This window comes from Callorhinchus milii, unplaced genomic scaffold (genome assembly GCF_018977255.1).
Source record: "Callorhinchus milii isolate IMCB2004 unplaced genomic scaffold, IMCB_Cmil_1.0 Scaffold7, whole genome shotgun sequence".
NCBI lineage: Eukaryota > Metazoa > Chordata > Chondrichthyes > Chimaeriformes > Callorhinchidae > Callorhinchus > Callorhinchus milii.
The window spans coordinates 16,858,714-16,873,784 of record NW_024704748.1 but is presented as its reverse complement, the minus strand read 5'-3'; the positions used below and the strand labels follow the sequence as shown (position 1 = coordinate 16,873,784).

General features: G+C 35.8%; 1 protein-coding gene across 1 annotated transcript in view; it reads right to left on the bottom strand.

Annotated features, from left to right (window-relative positions):
* Positions 1-15,071, bottom strand: part of LOC103181072 (catenin alpha-3) — a 245,557-nt gene that overhangs the window by 220,341 nt on the left and 10,145 nt on the right. The window contains exons 4-5 of the mRNA XM_007897286.2: positions 3,743-3,909; positions 3,497-3,616 (exon numbers count right to left, since the gene is read on the bottom strand). Of these exons, the coding sequence (XP_007895477.2) occupies positions 3,497-3,616; positions 3,743-3,909 (287 nt within the window). The remainder of the gene's footprint in view (positions 1-3,496; positions 3,617-3,742; positions 3,910-15,071) is intronic.

Genomic DNA, 15,071 nt, shown 5'->3' with positions numbered 1-15,071 from the left:
AAATCAGTTTTTTTGCTGAGGCACAAGAATAAACCAAAACAATTTCTCTGAATGCACACTACATGACCATTGTACAAGATACCTTCTGCATAGAGGAAGCAAAGGCCTTAGACATACCATAAAACTCATAACCGTTATTAAGAACCCACCATTACCTTCATGGATAGTTTGCTAATATTTGGGAAAATTAAAAATCCACAAGTGTTATTCAGAATCATCTTCAGTACGTATATGCTCAGCCAACATAAAAGCAGTGTAGGGCAAGGCAGTTAAAGGGCAGGAAACACACATTTTTAAAATAGGAACTGTAAGAATTAAGTTGTCATATTCCCAAACCAGATTTGTTGCATTGATTACAAATTCCAATTTGCACAATTTTCAACCCATGAATCGCAAATGCCAAGTTGACAGTTCAGGTATTGAGCCTTGCAATAGGGTATATTGAATTCTCTATAGAAAAGACTTCTGAAGGCAGCAACCAAGCATCAAATGTAATTGCACAAATGATTCAAGTACTGGTATTCCTTTCTGATTCCATGAGCTAATACTGCACTGCCACTTGTTAATCTTTCACCTCTATATTCAGTAAGTTTGGCTAAGTCTTAGTTCAGTTTCTCATCTGTATGACTATAGATGGCAAAACTACCCATGAATCAGAACTAAAAGTGTACTTGATTATGGTTCTCTCACATGGTGGAGAAATTAACTGGAGGACCATTAGATTTTTTTTAAGGACCATTAGATAACACTGCCTTACGCAAAACATGAAAACACGGAAAGTCACATCTTAACATTGTAAAATCTTAACAGGTGGTTATTCATACTTTGGTACCAGTGCGTACCTCCATCCCATTGTGTGTGGAGAGTGCTGAGAATGAAGAATTGTTATTACATTTCTGCTGCTTAAATTATCCCTGGCTTGTTAGCAGAACTTTATTACATTTCTGTTGCTCCAGTCATCACAGTATTCTCTGTAATCATAATTTTCATTATGTTTCTTTGGCTCAAGCAGCTTGGAGTGGTCTGTCAGCAAAATAGTTAGTCAGAAGTTAGTCATGGAAATGTTTATTTTTCTCTGACACTCCCTTCACTTTCATTCTGGGTATAATGTTACAATCAGTAAACTTCAATTCTGAATCTTCACCTGAAATTATATTAATCCCAGTAACATTCTATTGTATATAAAAAATCTGACTTTCTATGTACAAATACTGTACTGCATTATAATTTCTATCAGCAAAACAAAGACTTCAGGGCAATAATCTGTATGGTAGGAGCAATTATATTACCACAAATGTCCCTTGGACACCAGAAATATTTTTTCAGCAAATTCATGTATGTAACTTCCAAAATTCCCAGAATACAGTATTGTTGTTCCTAGTTTTCATTCCAAAATGCCCATTTCATGCAATAACAATTCTGATTGTCCAAGTGACAATCTGAGGCAATTTTTCAGTTTAGTACTTCAGGAATTGTACATCAATGTTCCCGTGATAGGCAAATGAGTAGCATCTTAGAATAAGGAAATTTGGCAGTGCAATACTTCATATGACTACATTTAATTATCTTCTTTCTAGCTAAGTTTGTTACTTCTACACCAATGGAATAGTAATCAAAGATTTTAATGTTTGCTTCTGAATGCTTTGCAATAAGAAGGTTGTAAAATGTTAGACTTGGACTTTGAATTTGTGTGTGTTTTAAATAAAGGTAACATAATTCAATGCATCTTTAAAAGCATACTCCCTAAATGGAGCTCTTTACCTACAGACACAAATCATGTCCAAACCAATAGAGTACCAGATCACCCAAATTGCTCATCTAAATGCTAATTTCTTCTCAGTGTAATAAAAGATCACATGACAGAAAGCATGACAATTGTGACATCTAGTGGCAAAAAACAAGTTAGGAGAATGATTAGAATTGAGTTGCCCTTGCATAAATTTGTATTTGAGAAAAAAACTGTTAGACTAAAATACAAAAACCGAAACAGGCAAATCTAAAAATGTATAAAACTTGATGTATAAAATTCACACTGAAAGGGTAATTTATTAAGTTTTGTAAACACAGATTAAAAATCTTCCCTTTGTCTACTACATCAGATGAGCATATGCAATAGTACCAGTATTGAACTGAAAATAGAAGCCCTTTGGTATTCTTGGGATATCAGCTACTCCATATGATATTTATGAGACAATGCTGATAAGCTTCATTCATAAGACCTTGCATGTGACATCAAATGTTAAGATAGATTTACTGCAGCATATTTATCGCTTGAAATAAATAAATGTATATATAAAGCTTCAAGTTTACAAATTAAGTATTTTTTCACTTATATTATTCCAGAATACTACCATGTAACTCGCACAGGGTTTCATAAAATCATTACTGCCCTATTTAACATTGGTGTCTTTAGACATCCTCCTGATGTGAAAGGTGCTATACAATTGTAATTTGTTGTTGTTAATTGCTGCAAGTGATTAAGAGTAGAGAGCAGCATTTATAGGTCTTCTTCCAAAATTGAATTCACTGAGGACTAAAAGCTTTAAACACGTACATCTAAGTGCATGATTAGAGCTCTGCCAACCAATAGTTAGTTTTCTGATATTTACAGAGCTGATTATGTGACCTGTTCTTTAATATTATTAAAAAGCTTAAGGGCAGCCATTTCTGGAATGGAGACCAAATCAACTCCTCACTCGACATTTATGCTGCAGTGGCACAAATCATTTTTCTGGTGAAACCAACTCTTCAAGGCAGTCTCTAGTGCAATTTGCTTCAAGATCAATTTATATTGTGTTGTTAGCATCAATTCAGCACCATCTTTATACTGAATAAATGAGAAAAGCACAGTATAAATAGGGTATAAGCAAAACAATCAAAATCCTGTCAGTTCTCATATAAACTACACTTACCAAGAATTCTGTTATAGAATAAACAAGTTAATATTTACAGGACATTACATATTCCTGTAATTATCTGTGTCAAACAAGGCCAATTAGACAAGATTGATTCATACTTTCAATGAGTATCATAATCTGCTCTCTAATGTGGGTAACAAAACACTAAATAAGCAGTAATTTTGTCAATGAATTAGCAAGTGTGATATGTGACCAAAATTGCTTGGGAAAACATAATTTGGTTGAGACTAACATACATTATAGACATTATAATATTATAAATTATTTTATAATCCACAGTTTCTCAACCTGATATCCTTTGAGAGATATCCTCCATGTGGTAAAATGGCTACAATTAATAGAAACACGTAATATCTCCATTTCCCCCCATTTTTGGTATTTCTGATTCATAATTAGTTCTTTAGGACATTTCTGTATTCCAAGAGAGATATGATTTAGAGAAATGATTGCTGTATCAGACATACTCAAGTCTAAGTTTAAATTCTTCCCAAATGTTGAAGCACAATGAAGGCAATGTTGTCATATTTTCTGGTATGGCTGTAAAACCACTGACAATTATTAATATCAACTATCCATACCTGTTGTCGTTTGTGAGTCAAAACATCCAGTTTTGCTAAATCGTGTCCAAACATTTTGTATGCCTTGTTTATTTCACCTTTGGTTGATGCATTTTTTAACAATTCAAATGTTTTCTGGACCTATTAATAAAAAAAATATGTAATATAGTATCACTTTAATAATCAATAATAATTACAATAGCATTAATATATCCCCATAATATTTTAATTGAAATAAACCTTTTCATCTTATACAAATGTACTTACAACTGTAAGGTGTTGCAATAGGTATAAAACGTCAATCATGTCAGCCAGAATAAGGAGTCTGGTAACAGCAGCAAGAAGAGCACGGGCAGCTTGAACCACAGCTTCCCTTTTTGGTAAGGCACATGGGTCATCTGTAAATTCTCTTGATGTGACTCTCATGACTTCACCTAGAAGGGGTTAAATACACAATTAAACACACCAGAAACAGCAGCACTTTAAAAATAATCATTGACAGCAGTTAGTAAGACTGCAGTTAATGGAGACGTAAATAACTTCATAAGGAAAATTGTCTCAAGCAACAATAGCTTTGCAACATATTTCAACCAGTTTTCATATGTTCTGCTTCACTGGGACAAACTGATAAAAGGCATTAATCCAATTTGCCAAGATATAAGTTGACAAGCATTACTGCATCACTATAATATAGCAAGCTTTCAATAAAGTGGATGCAAAATATATAACTGCAATCATTAACTATCATTGCGTCAACTCCAGGATAAGGTATTGGGAGTTGAGGAAGCCATAGAGAAATGTGCAGAGTCCAGCATATAGTTCAAAATGTGTCTGGTTCACTTTTGATTTAAACATTTATTTCCGTGTGATCTTTTTGATGTGTCCAAAAGCACAAGATTAAATTGTGGTTCTGCCCAGGAAGATGATTAGAGAATTCACCTGCCATGTGTGCTCTGGAGATACCAGGTGTTCCCTTTCAAAATATACTTTTCCCAATTGAGCATTCAGCTGAGTAAACAAGCTGTAAATCCATATGTAATTATCCCATAAGCATAAGAGCAAAAAAAAACTTTAAATAAATAGGCAGCAGGGCTTTAATCTAGTTCTTACAGGTATAGCATTACTGTCATTTTGAAGTATTAAATTACTGAGTTGATCAAATTATCACACCCCACTTTTATAAATTTTATTCATGGGTTTTCTAAAGCAAATAAGATCTTTGAAAATATATTTCTGGGTGGTCTCACATCACTTGTAGAAGTGGTGCACAAGGCTTGCCAGCTGCATCATAAGTAACCATTTTATAGGTTTACAAATGAGCAGGTCCAGCCCAGGTATGACGAAAGAGCAGGACTATGATTCAGTCTGAGTTACATTTTTTTTACCATATTGGTATTGGGAAAGAGTTAATACAATTTATCAGGATGATAAAGAATATATATATATATATATATATATATATCAAGAATTGATATATATCCATTGCATTGAGAACTTAGCGTAATAACAGGATAATTTCCTCCTCGGGGGCATGTAACAAGCTGTAAATGTACTGTTTACTTCCTTATGCCTCTTGTTTATGTATATTTCTATCTGTTTATATTCAATATTAATAAAAACTTTTACAATATCCAAATGCCCATGAAAGGATTTTTTGATCAATGCATTCATGTGTTGGCACACCCAATTTTCAATAAGCTTTCTACAGTGATTGATTCCAGCTCCTACCTATCATTACCATAGCAACCTGAAACTAAAGGCATCCTGTATTCATTTCGTCTAACCTTTTAAAGAGACAGAATCTGATGTGGGTATCATTCCATTTATTTTCAGTTACAAATTGCTTCTTTTAATTTAACACATATTCATTACTTCTAAGTGTAGGACAGAAAATGCAACAAAATGAAAGCCACCAAGCATATCACATTTGACTAATACTGAATAGTTTGTTTCAGTCTTGAAATGAATTTATACTGAAAGATGCATTTGTTTCAAGCAAAAATTGCCAAAGCCAGAGGGCCACTGAAAGGTCTGAGCAATTAGAGTGAAAAATTTCAATGTTGAAAATGTTTTAAAATGCACAGAACTGGAGAAAATACATCAATGGCTGAGCTGTTAAAAAGATTGAACTGAATGCACCAGTGATGTGACTACGTCAATCTTCAGCTTCAGGCTTTTTCTTTGCAGCTTCATGATGGCTTTGTGGATAAATGCATTCCCCGACTTGATACTCAGCTACTCATAAAAGAAAGGGCACAAGTTTTATCTCTTGTTTGTGCTAAGTATGGTGACCAGTCAGGTGACAGAGGAGATGTAATTGGTTCAGTATATCTGGTCTGGGGAGAGCAAAGAAACAGCCAAGGGCCATGTTCCTGATTGTGGTCCAGTGAATCTTTGTTGTGGAAGGTGGAGGTGAGTTGAAGACATTAGCAGACCTGGTTGACACTTTACGTGGTTCTACATCCTGCCTATATTCATTAACCAGACTGATACATGAAAAATAGACAGACTAGTGAGGTACTGGAAGGCTTCTGATGTCTATGAAGGTGTATCTGTAAGCCGATGCAGCAGCCAGTTTGTGCACAGCATTGTCCCACAAACAGGCAGGAGGTGAATAATCAATTTAACTGGAGGATTGTTGGCTAGATCCCCTGGATGTTCATTTTCTTTTCAAATTGTGACATTGTTTCCACTCCCAACAATGTAGCACTCCCCCAACAATACACAAGAGTGTCAGCCCAGAGCATGAGCTCCAAGTCCTCCTCGACAGGACTTGAATCCACAAACTTCTGACCCACACGTGAGAGTGCTACCAATTGAGCCAGGCTGTCATCAATAACAAGGTTAAACGGTAGACCTCTCTATAATGTGCAACCTGTGATTTACAGCAAAGGTTGAAGTAAGATCAGAATGACAAATTACAATTGGTTTATTTTTTTATATGTAGGAAGACCTGTACAAACCCAACACTTCTTTTTCTCCATGCTATTAATACTATTGATGGTACTGAAATGTGGGTTGACCTTAAAATACAGGAAAAGGATTCTAGAAAGGCTCATTATCAACTCTCTCCAAACTCCACTGATCAGTAATGGGGAAGGTATCAAAAAGGATTATGGATATAGTGTTGAAGGCAGACTTCAAATGCCAAAACCAGAATACATCACTGTGTTTGAGTACTAAACTGATTGAAGTACTGTTTGAACACAAGGCTGTATGACTTTGTCCTAACATCATCCAAGCTGCAAATGTACCTCATGTGTTATCTTATTTATATAAAAAGGCATGTCTAACATTGCCAAGCACCTACTGTAATCTTGGAAATTGAATGTTATCCTTATGTTAAATTTAACCCATTAATGGCTGAGTTACTATAATTCTTAAATTGAGTTATGATACGTTAAATGGGAGCTAGTGATGGTGTAATTCCACAACTCAGCTTATTTTTAACCTTTGCTATGATTATGTTGACAATTATATTATCTTTCAAGGGGTAGAACAAAAACAAGATTACATTTGTATAGCGCCTTTCATGTCGGGAGAACGTCCCAAGGCGCTGGATGGAGTACAGCATTTCAGACCCGATCTGGGGTCAGGGGGGTAAGGGAGGGGAGGGCAAGGAGGGTGGCCGATGGCATGGTCGAAGAGGAGGGTCTTGAGGCGGGACTTGAAGGAGGCTAAGGAGGGGGCGAGGTGGAGTGACTGGGGGATGGAATTCCAGAGATTGGGGGCAGAGTGGCTGAAGGCGTGAGGCCATGGAGGACTTTGTATGTGAGGACCAGGATCTTGAACTGGATCCTCTGAAGGATAGGGAGCCAGTGGAGTCGGGCGAGAGTGGTGAAGATGGGCTCACAGAGTTTGGTGTGGGAGAGGACATGAGCTGCAGAGTTCTGAAAGTAGTGAAATAATGTGGTTATTTGAGGGATACTGTATCAAAATGTGGAGTCCTGTAGCTCAGTGGTTAGAGCACTCGCTTTGCAAGCGAGAGACCTGAGTTCAATTCCAGGCAGGGCGAAACCTTGGGCAAGTTTCCTTACTCCACACGCCTAATAATAATCCCTCCAAAACAAAACAATAATAAATTGGTCATATTCAATCTACGACTGTTTGTGGGACATTGCTGTGCGCAATTGGCTGCTGCGTTCGCCCACAAGTATACAGTCAATTCACTTTACAGTGTGTTCTGTGAAGCGCTTTGCGATGTCCTCCCGACGTGAAAAGCGCTATATCAAATGCAAGGATTATTATTATTATTAATTATCTCTGAGGTGATCTAAGCATGGTCTTTCCAGTGTTGCATTTTATTAACGTGAATTGCCTGGTTGTGAATGAATCACTTTGATGGAAGTCATTTTATCATCTTAGGACAACTCCAAGGTATGTGTATAAATCAAACTTGTTTAATCAAAGGAATAGGCCATAAAATGGTGCTTTAGATATTTTCCTAAAATAAAAAAATTGCTTGGCAAATCCGTTTTCAATATACTTTTAGCTTCCTCGTAAAAAATCACATGACAAATCCCTACATTTGTATTGGGCAATCCTTTTGAGATTGGTGCTAGGGTCAGCCTGGCTCAGTTGGTGTACTCTCACCTCTGAGTAAGAATGCTGTGGGTTTAAGCCCCACATTGCGACTTAGAGTTCACTATCTTGGCTGACACACCAATACAGTGTTGGGGGAGCGTTGCATTTTGGAGGTGCTGTTTTATGGTCGAGACATTAAAGGGAGGTCCTATCTGCCTTTCAAGTGGATGTTAAAGATTCCATATCACTATTCAAAAAGTTCTCTAGACTCCTGGCCAACAAAACCCCCAAATAAAAAAAATTGGTCAATCACATCATGATCGTTTGTGGAATATTGTTGTGTCCTAATTAGCTGCTATGTTAACCTGTGAATATACAGTCACTACATTTTACAGTAAGTCTGTAAATCCTGTGAAGTGCTTTGAGATGATGACAACATGATAAGGCATTATATCAAATGCAAGGAATATTATGGCTTCTTAGAAGTTCATTCCTTTTAAAGTAGACACTAACTTGGTATAATATGACATTCTACACAGAAAGCAATTGCTAAACTAAAAATTACGACAATGAAATATTCTGTGAGCTGTGTAAAGTGGTCCCTTCCCAGCTTTAACCGATAACTTCGAGAAGTACTGGCATGAGGCTCCTTAGAGACTTACCTGAGAACTGCAAGATGCTCTGGAAATGGGGAAAATGTTGACATTGATTTAAATGTCAAGCATCAAATAGCTTCTTCACAATTTAAAGACAACTTTAATCCTCCATCAAATCTCAATATAGATTTATCTCTGTGCTAAACATCTTCTGTTACTGAACTAAAATCTGGAAATTTAAACTAGTTTCCATCAATTTAAAGAGGACGAAAAGCTTTGAGCAAGTACTTTTGATTTAAAATTCTTCTCCAAAATGCACAGTCACTACACTTTACAGTGTAGCTATAGCCTTTGAAGCACTTTGAGATGTCTTGCCAATGTGAAAAGCACCATATCGGATGTAAAGATTATGATTTATTAACATTTTCTGAGATGCTGCTCTGGTGACATCGCCAATGCAGAGGACCCATATGCTTTCTGGAACAAATCCATCGTTAAATGCAGACGGGGAGCAATGAACTGCTTGAAAGCTTATCTGGAACTGGTTGAATGTATAGCATCATCTGTGTATACCTGTTAATTGCCTCTCTTTCGTAGTATCAGATGGTGCTCAGGGCAGTCCAATGCTCCCACTTTGTTAAATTCAACAACGCCACTCTGGGATACCCACATCTCTGCTATTCCATTACAGTCACCAGAATGTAAATTTCTAGGAATATTCAAGGTGCCTCACTTCAGATAATTAGCTTTGCCCTCTATTAAGAATTCCACCTAGGTCTAGATTTACTCTATTAATGTAACATTTCATAGCATCCAGCATATGACAAATTCTTAAAAATACTACTTTAATTTCAAAGTCAGTTTTCTGTAAGTTCTTTTTAAGAATTTCTCCCCATATATCTTTGAACAGAAATTCTCTAACATTTTTTATTCCTTTATAATCCTGCCATTTTTTAATATTTCACAACCTCAAAGTACAAGGCACCATCATTTATACTTGGCCTTGGTTCTGAAGCTGCCAAGATACTTAAATCAATAGGCTTTTTGTATACTAGAATATGCAGTATGAAAATCAATGATAAAACCTTACATTAGGAAGTAACATAGCTGGTGTATATCATTGTCCATCAACAAATTTTGGGAATCAGTTTTGAGTTGCAAAATCCATACTGTGTGAATATACTAAGCAGCATCCTTAGGACCATTTGCAGAAGAATATTTGAGAAACTAGGAGGTGATAGTCTTGGAAGGTGAACAGATAACACGTTTTGATATTCAATCTATGCACAAAATGGGCGTAGAGGAGGAGGGTAAGAAAATATTTGACATGAAAATAACTCTAAACTGTTAAGAATTAAACTGTTTAGTTAAACAATCAGATCACAAATACAGAAAAAAACATTTATTCTTTCAAATATACATGTAAACAATATGGATGACTACATTTTTTAATAGATAAAATACATGAAGATTTTCCTTTTACTTTTTAAGCTTGATGTAGTTTTGTTCACTTAAACAATAAAGTTTAAAGGTTCTCGGGCAGTTGTCACCCTTATTATCTCAATGTTAATAAAATAGATGCTGGCTCAATGCTAATATTTACAAATTGACTACATTCAGATGCGGACTTAGATCAATGAATGCAAGATATAAGGTTAATGGTATAAGTCCAGGCCAATGATAAGAAGCATTTTTTTTAGGGATGGTGCTCAAGTGCAACTGAACTTCGAGCTGCCATCATGTTTAACAGAACAAAATTTGTTTTCTCACTGATTACACACAAACTTCACAGCAAATAAATGATTTGCTTCTGCAAATAACAATGAGAGATTAACACCAACTTTAACATACTGCCTTAATCAGCTGACGGTTGACAGATAGGTTGATAAATTGTTCTATAGACTTTGTTTGCTTAATATAGTAACCCAGGTTTGTGACAAGTGTATCAATTTTACAGGAATAGAAGACTGGGAACTCAATAATAACTGGCAGCCGCTTTAACAAAATTAAAAATATTTTGGTTCTGAGAATCTTTGGCTATATAAGATAGACAGTTGTTAAATCATAAACAGGTGATATTGTCTACCTTTGTTGCATGTGCTGCACAAATGAAAATAAGGGAAGCTACATTATAATAAACATTTGGCTCTCACCATCAACTAATGCAAAAGCTCTTGTTTTATTGGTTTCACCAGAATGGAACTATTCTATTAAATGGAAGTCCTACACTCCCTGATAATATTAGAGTATAAGAGTAGGGAAGTCTTGCTGCAACTGTATAAGGCCCTGGTGAGACCACACCTGGAATACTGTGTCATTTAAGGAAGGATGTACTTGCCTTGGAGGGGGTGCAGCGTAGATTTACTAGGTTAGTGCCAGGGATGAAGGGGATGAGTTACGAGGCTAGGCTGACCAATTTGGTCCTATATTCTCTAGAATATAGAAGAATTAGAGAGGATCTTATAGAAACCTATAAGATCATCAAAGGGAATTATAGAGTAGATAGTGGGAGATTGTTTCCCCTGGTTGGAGAAACTAAAACCAGGGGTCACAACCTTAAAATCAGAGGCCAGCCCTTTCGCACTGAGTTGAGGAAGAACTTCTTCACTCAAAGGGTGGTGAATGTATGGAACTCACTACCCCAAAGGGCTGTTGAGGCTCAGTCCTTGAACCTATTCAAGACTGAGATAGATAGATATCTTATTGCAAAAGGGATTAAGGGATATGGGGATAAGGCAGGGTTAGATTGTTAGCTGTAGTTAGATTAGAAGATCAGCCATGATTGAATGGCGGGGCAGGCTCGAAGGGCGAATGGCCTACTCCTGCTCCTACATGTTATGTTATGTTAATATTCACTTTCTTTACTCTTATTTTAAAAAAAGAGTCATTTCAGGGTTTGATTATTGTTTGTTTAAAAAATTAGTACATCATTATTCTCACAGCACATTTCTCTACAATTGTTAAAGTTGCAGAAAGTACTTCAAACAATTTCAAAACAGAATAAACGATAGTTTAGTGGTATGAAACCCTAAATTACTGCAAAATAGCATCTAAGAATTTTCAGTATGGGTCAAGAAAATGTTTAATATGAAATATGTTTTGCTTGGACCAAGAGATGTAACAAAGACATTAATCCTTTCATTCGAATTCTGCTGAGCACATATATACCATATTTCAATCAATTAATTGAAAAATTAATTGAACTGGAATTCAATTCATTCGTAAAATGACCATATCAAATATGTCCACCTTGCCCATGACATGGCTCCTTCGTTGGTGGAGGAGGACTGTAACCACAGGGCTCCAGAAAATTACCAACTCAAGTTATCAATAAGGACAGTAAACAGCTACTTCCAGTTAGCAATTGAAGGCTTGTGACATCACTGAACATGAGTGTAGAGAGCCAGCTGGTAGCTATATTCTTACAATAATGTGATTTCCATGCTTAATGTGATGTCCATTACTCGCCTTATAAGTGAGACACTGCTATATTAATAATAATAATCCTTGCATTTGATATAGCGCTTTCTACGTCGGGAGGATGTCCCAAAGCGCTTCACAGGACACACTGTAAAGTGAATTGACTGTATACTTGTGGGCGAACGCGGCCGCCAATTGCGCACAGCAATGTCCCACAAACAGTCATAGATTGAAAATGACCAATTTATTATTGTTTTTGTTTTTTGGAGGGACTATTATTAGGCGTGTGGAGTAAGGAAACTTGCCCAAGGTTTCGCCCTGCCTGGAATTGAACTCAGGTCTCTCGCTTGCAAAGCGAGTGCTCTAACCACTGAGCTACAGGACTCCACAAGGGTATTGAAGGGTACTGTAGTGGAATTCACTTTAAAGAGCAACAATGGACAACTTAATCGAAGAAAGCACAGTAGCCGATCTCAATCCTTTCACAGACCTCTTGCACCTCTGGAGATAGATCAGGAATAGAAGTTCTTGCTCATTTTACTCTCCCTGACATGATAAGAACATCAATTTTTGCATCATTATTGCCCACTCTCATTTCACAGTCTCTCCCCTCCCCCCCACCAGTGTAGATCAGGAATCAGACCTTCAAGCTGGTACATTCACGTTTTGTATGGTTTGGCCTTTAAATAGATAAGCTTGTGAAGTATCTTTAATCATTGCATGTCTAAGTAATATAGGAAGTCGTACATAAATTAGAAACATTAATTAACAGCTTGTTTAATTATACAAGTATCCAACATTCGGATTTTCTCTGCATTATTCATCATGTAAGCTAAATGCTTTCAATCTGTGAAAGTTTTAGTTGCAAACCTTTGGTTTTAAATTCAAGCATATTTATTTACTTGGATACCTTAGCACCATTTAGTCTCCTGGATCAACTACAGTATGGTAGAATGCATTTTTGTGCAATAGAAAACGGATAAGAAGAACATTGTTTAGCTGGTCAGAAAAGTTTTTAAGATTTTTCAGAAAGAATAGGTCAAATACAAATACTGTCTGCAGATTTTAAAACATTGTAGGAGCAGTAGCATCATTAATTTAAAGAATATTGCTTAATTGCATAATCTAATCCGTGCTTACATTGTGCAATTAAAGGGAAGCAGCAATAGTATTTAAAATCATTAGAAAGAGGATTTTAGTGAACTCTGGAAGAATAGATTTCTAACTTTATGTAAGTGAAGTTTTGAAGGAGAATAGATTTCAAACCTTAAAAGTGCTCAATACTAGATACTACAGTAATTACAGCAAAGCAATGTATCCATATGACTGCAGGTACAGCAGGATTCCTTTGTGTAATTGAACAAGCTGAATAATGATCATGTACGAAATAACAAATTTGTGTTGTATTATTAGATTTTGCCTTGATTAGAATCAGCTTCACAGTCCGTACAATTATCCCTGCAATACAGGAAATCATTAATGAAATTCCTTCTACTGTATTTTAAAGCAGTGACCTTCAAAGAATAATTATTTGTAGTTGTAATGAGCATGCAGAATCAGGTGCTTAAGTTCAAATTAATTTGACCTTTTTTTATTCCTCCAGACACAAAATTTAAAAATTAAAATGTCAATTAGAATTTGGGTTCAAATTCAGCCTATAATACAAAATGCTAGCGATTTTCGATTTTGAAGCAAAGAATCAGTCAACCTAACAGTATGGCGTGAGAAATTATTTTTGTGTGCATCATACCCCTTTCTCATTTTTTGAACCATTTGAGTATTTAGCAAAGGTCCACTGTGAACATTTAAAATGAATTAATGCAAACATTGAATAATGAAAATGTATAAAGAATAAAATTATTCAAATATCCCCATGCACACTAAATGTCTGGAATTATGCAATTTCATCAGCTGCCATTCAGGTGCTCTAACTTATGTCTTAATTTATTCAAATGCCCTCTTCTAATTATGGTCATTGCCCAGAATCATTAAAATGTGGCAAGCTATAATTCATTTATTGTGGCAAAGCTGAGATATTAGATAGGGATCTACTTCAGTTAAACTTTTATCGTCTGCAACGATTCGCGTTAATCACTACTGAATTTCATTCAAAGTCACTCATCCAACAACAGCCATTTAATGAGCCCTAACAGCAGACAAGACAGAAATCATGCTTATATCAAGGAACCCAATTATTTGAGTATTTCCCTAATAAGCTGTACAATACGGATGAATGAATTGAGTTTGGTTTGATATGCAGTTTGGTTGATCCAAATCAGTCTGAATTGAGATTTGGAGCTGCTTTGTTACATAGAGCAGAAATCTCTGGGAAAAAATCAAATTATATTGTTATTTAACCAAAACAACATACACGGTGCTTGCTCTTTCTATCTTCTATTTCTTTCTGTGTACCATATTTAGTAGTTGTGGCAACCCATTGCCTCAGTTTCTGGTCTTTGGTTCAACCAGTAGATGTGGCCATGCCATCTGCAGTGCCATAAAAAGTTACTTCCACCTGATAAAAAAAATTCAAATTGTATACTGCAAGCAGACAGTTTTTATCCCTTTACCATGTATAGCAGAAAAATAGTTAAATAAATGTATTCATAATTGAATAGAAAATCTATCTATTTTATAACATATACAATTCTGCCCAAATAATCTTAGTACTGTACCAAAATATATTTCTTTCAATGGTAACTGCCGTTGGTTCACTTGTAGCGATCTTCTAGGAGAACAAATGATCATAAAGGTAACTATAGTATATTTGCTTTTAGAAGCTGAAAACAAGATAAGCTAAACAAGATAAACTAAGGAACTGCAGCTGCCAAATAAGAGAAATACTTCAGTTTGTCTTAGTTTGAATTTAAAACTGCTGTAAAGAAAGCCATGTTCACACATTGTAGCACTGATGACCCCAAACAGGAAATACAATATTTCATCACTGTACAAACTAAAATATAATGACTTACTTCATTATGATTTAAAATGTAATAGTGACGAGAAGGGAATATCCTAACACAGTAATTGAAAAACTTCTTGCCTCCATGCAGTTC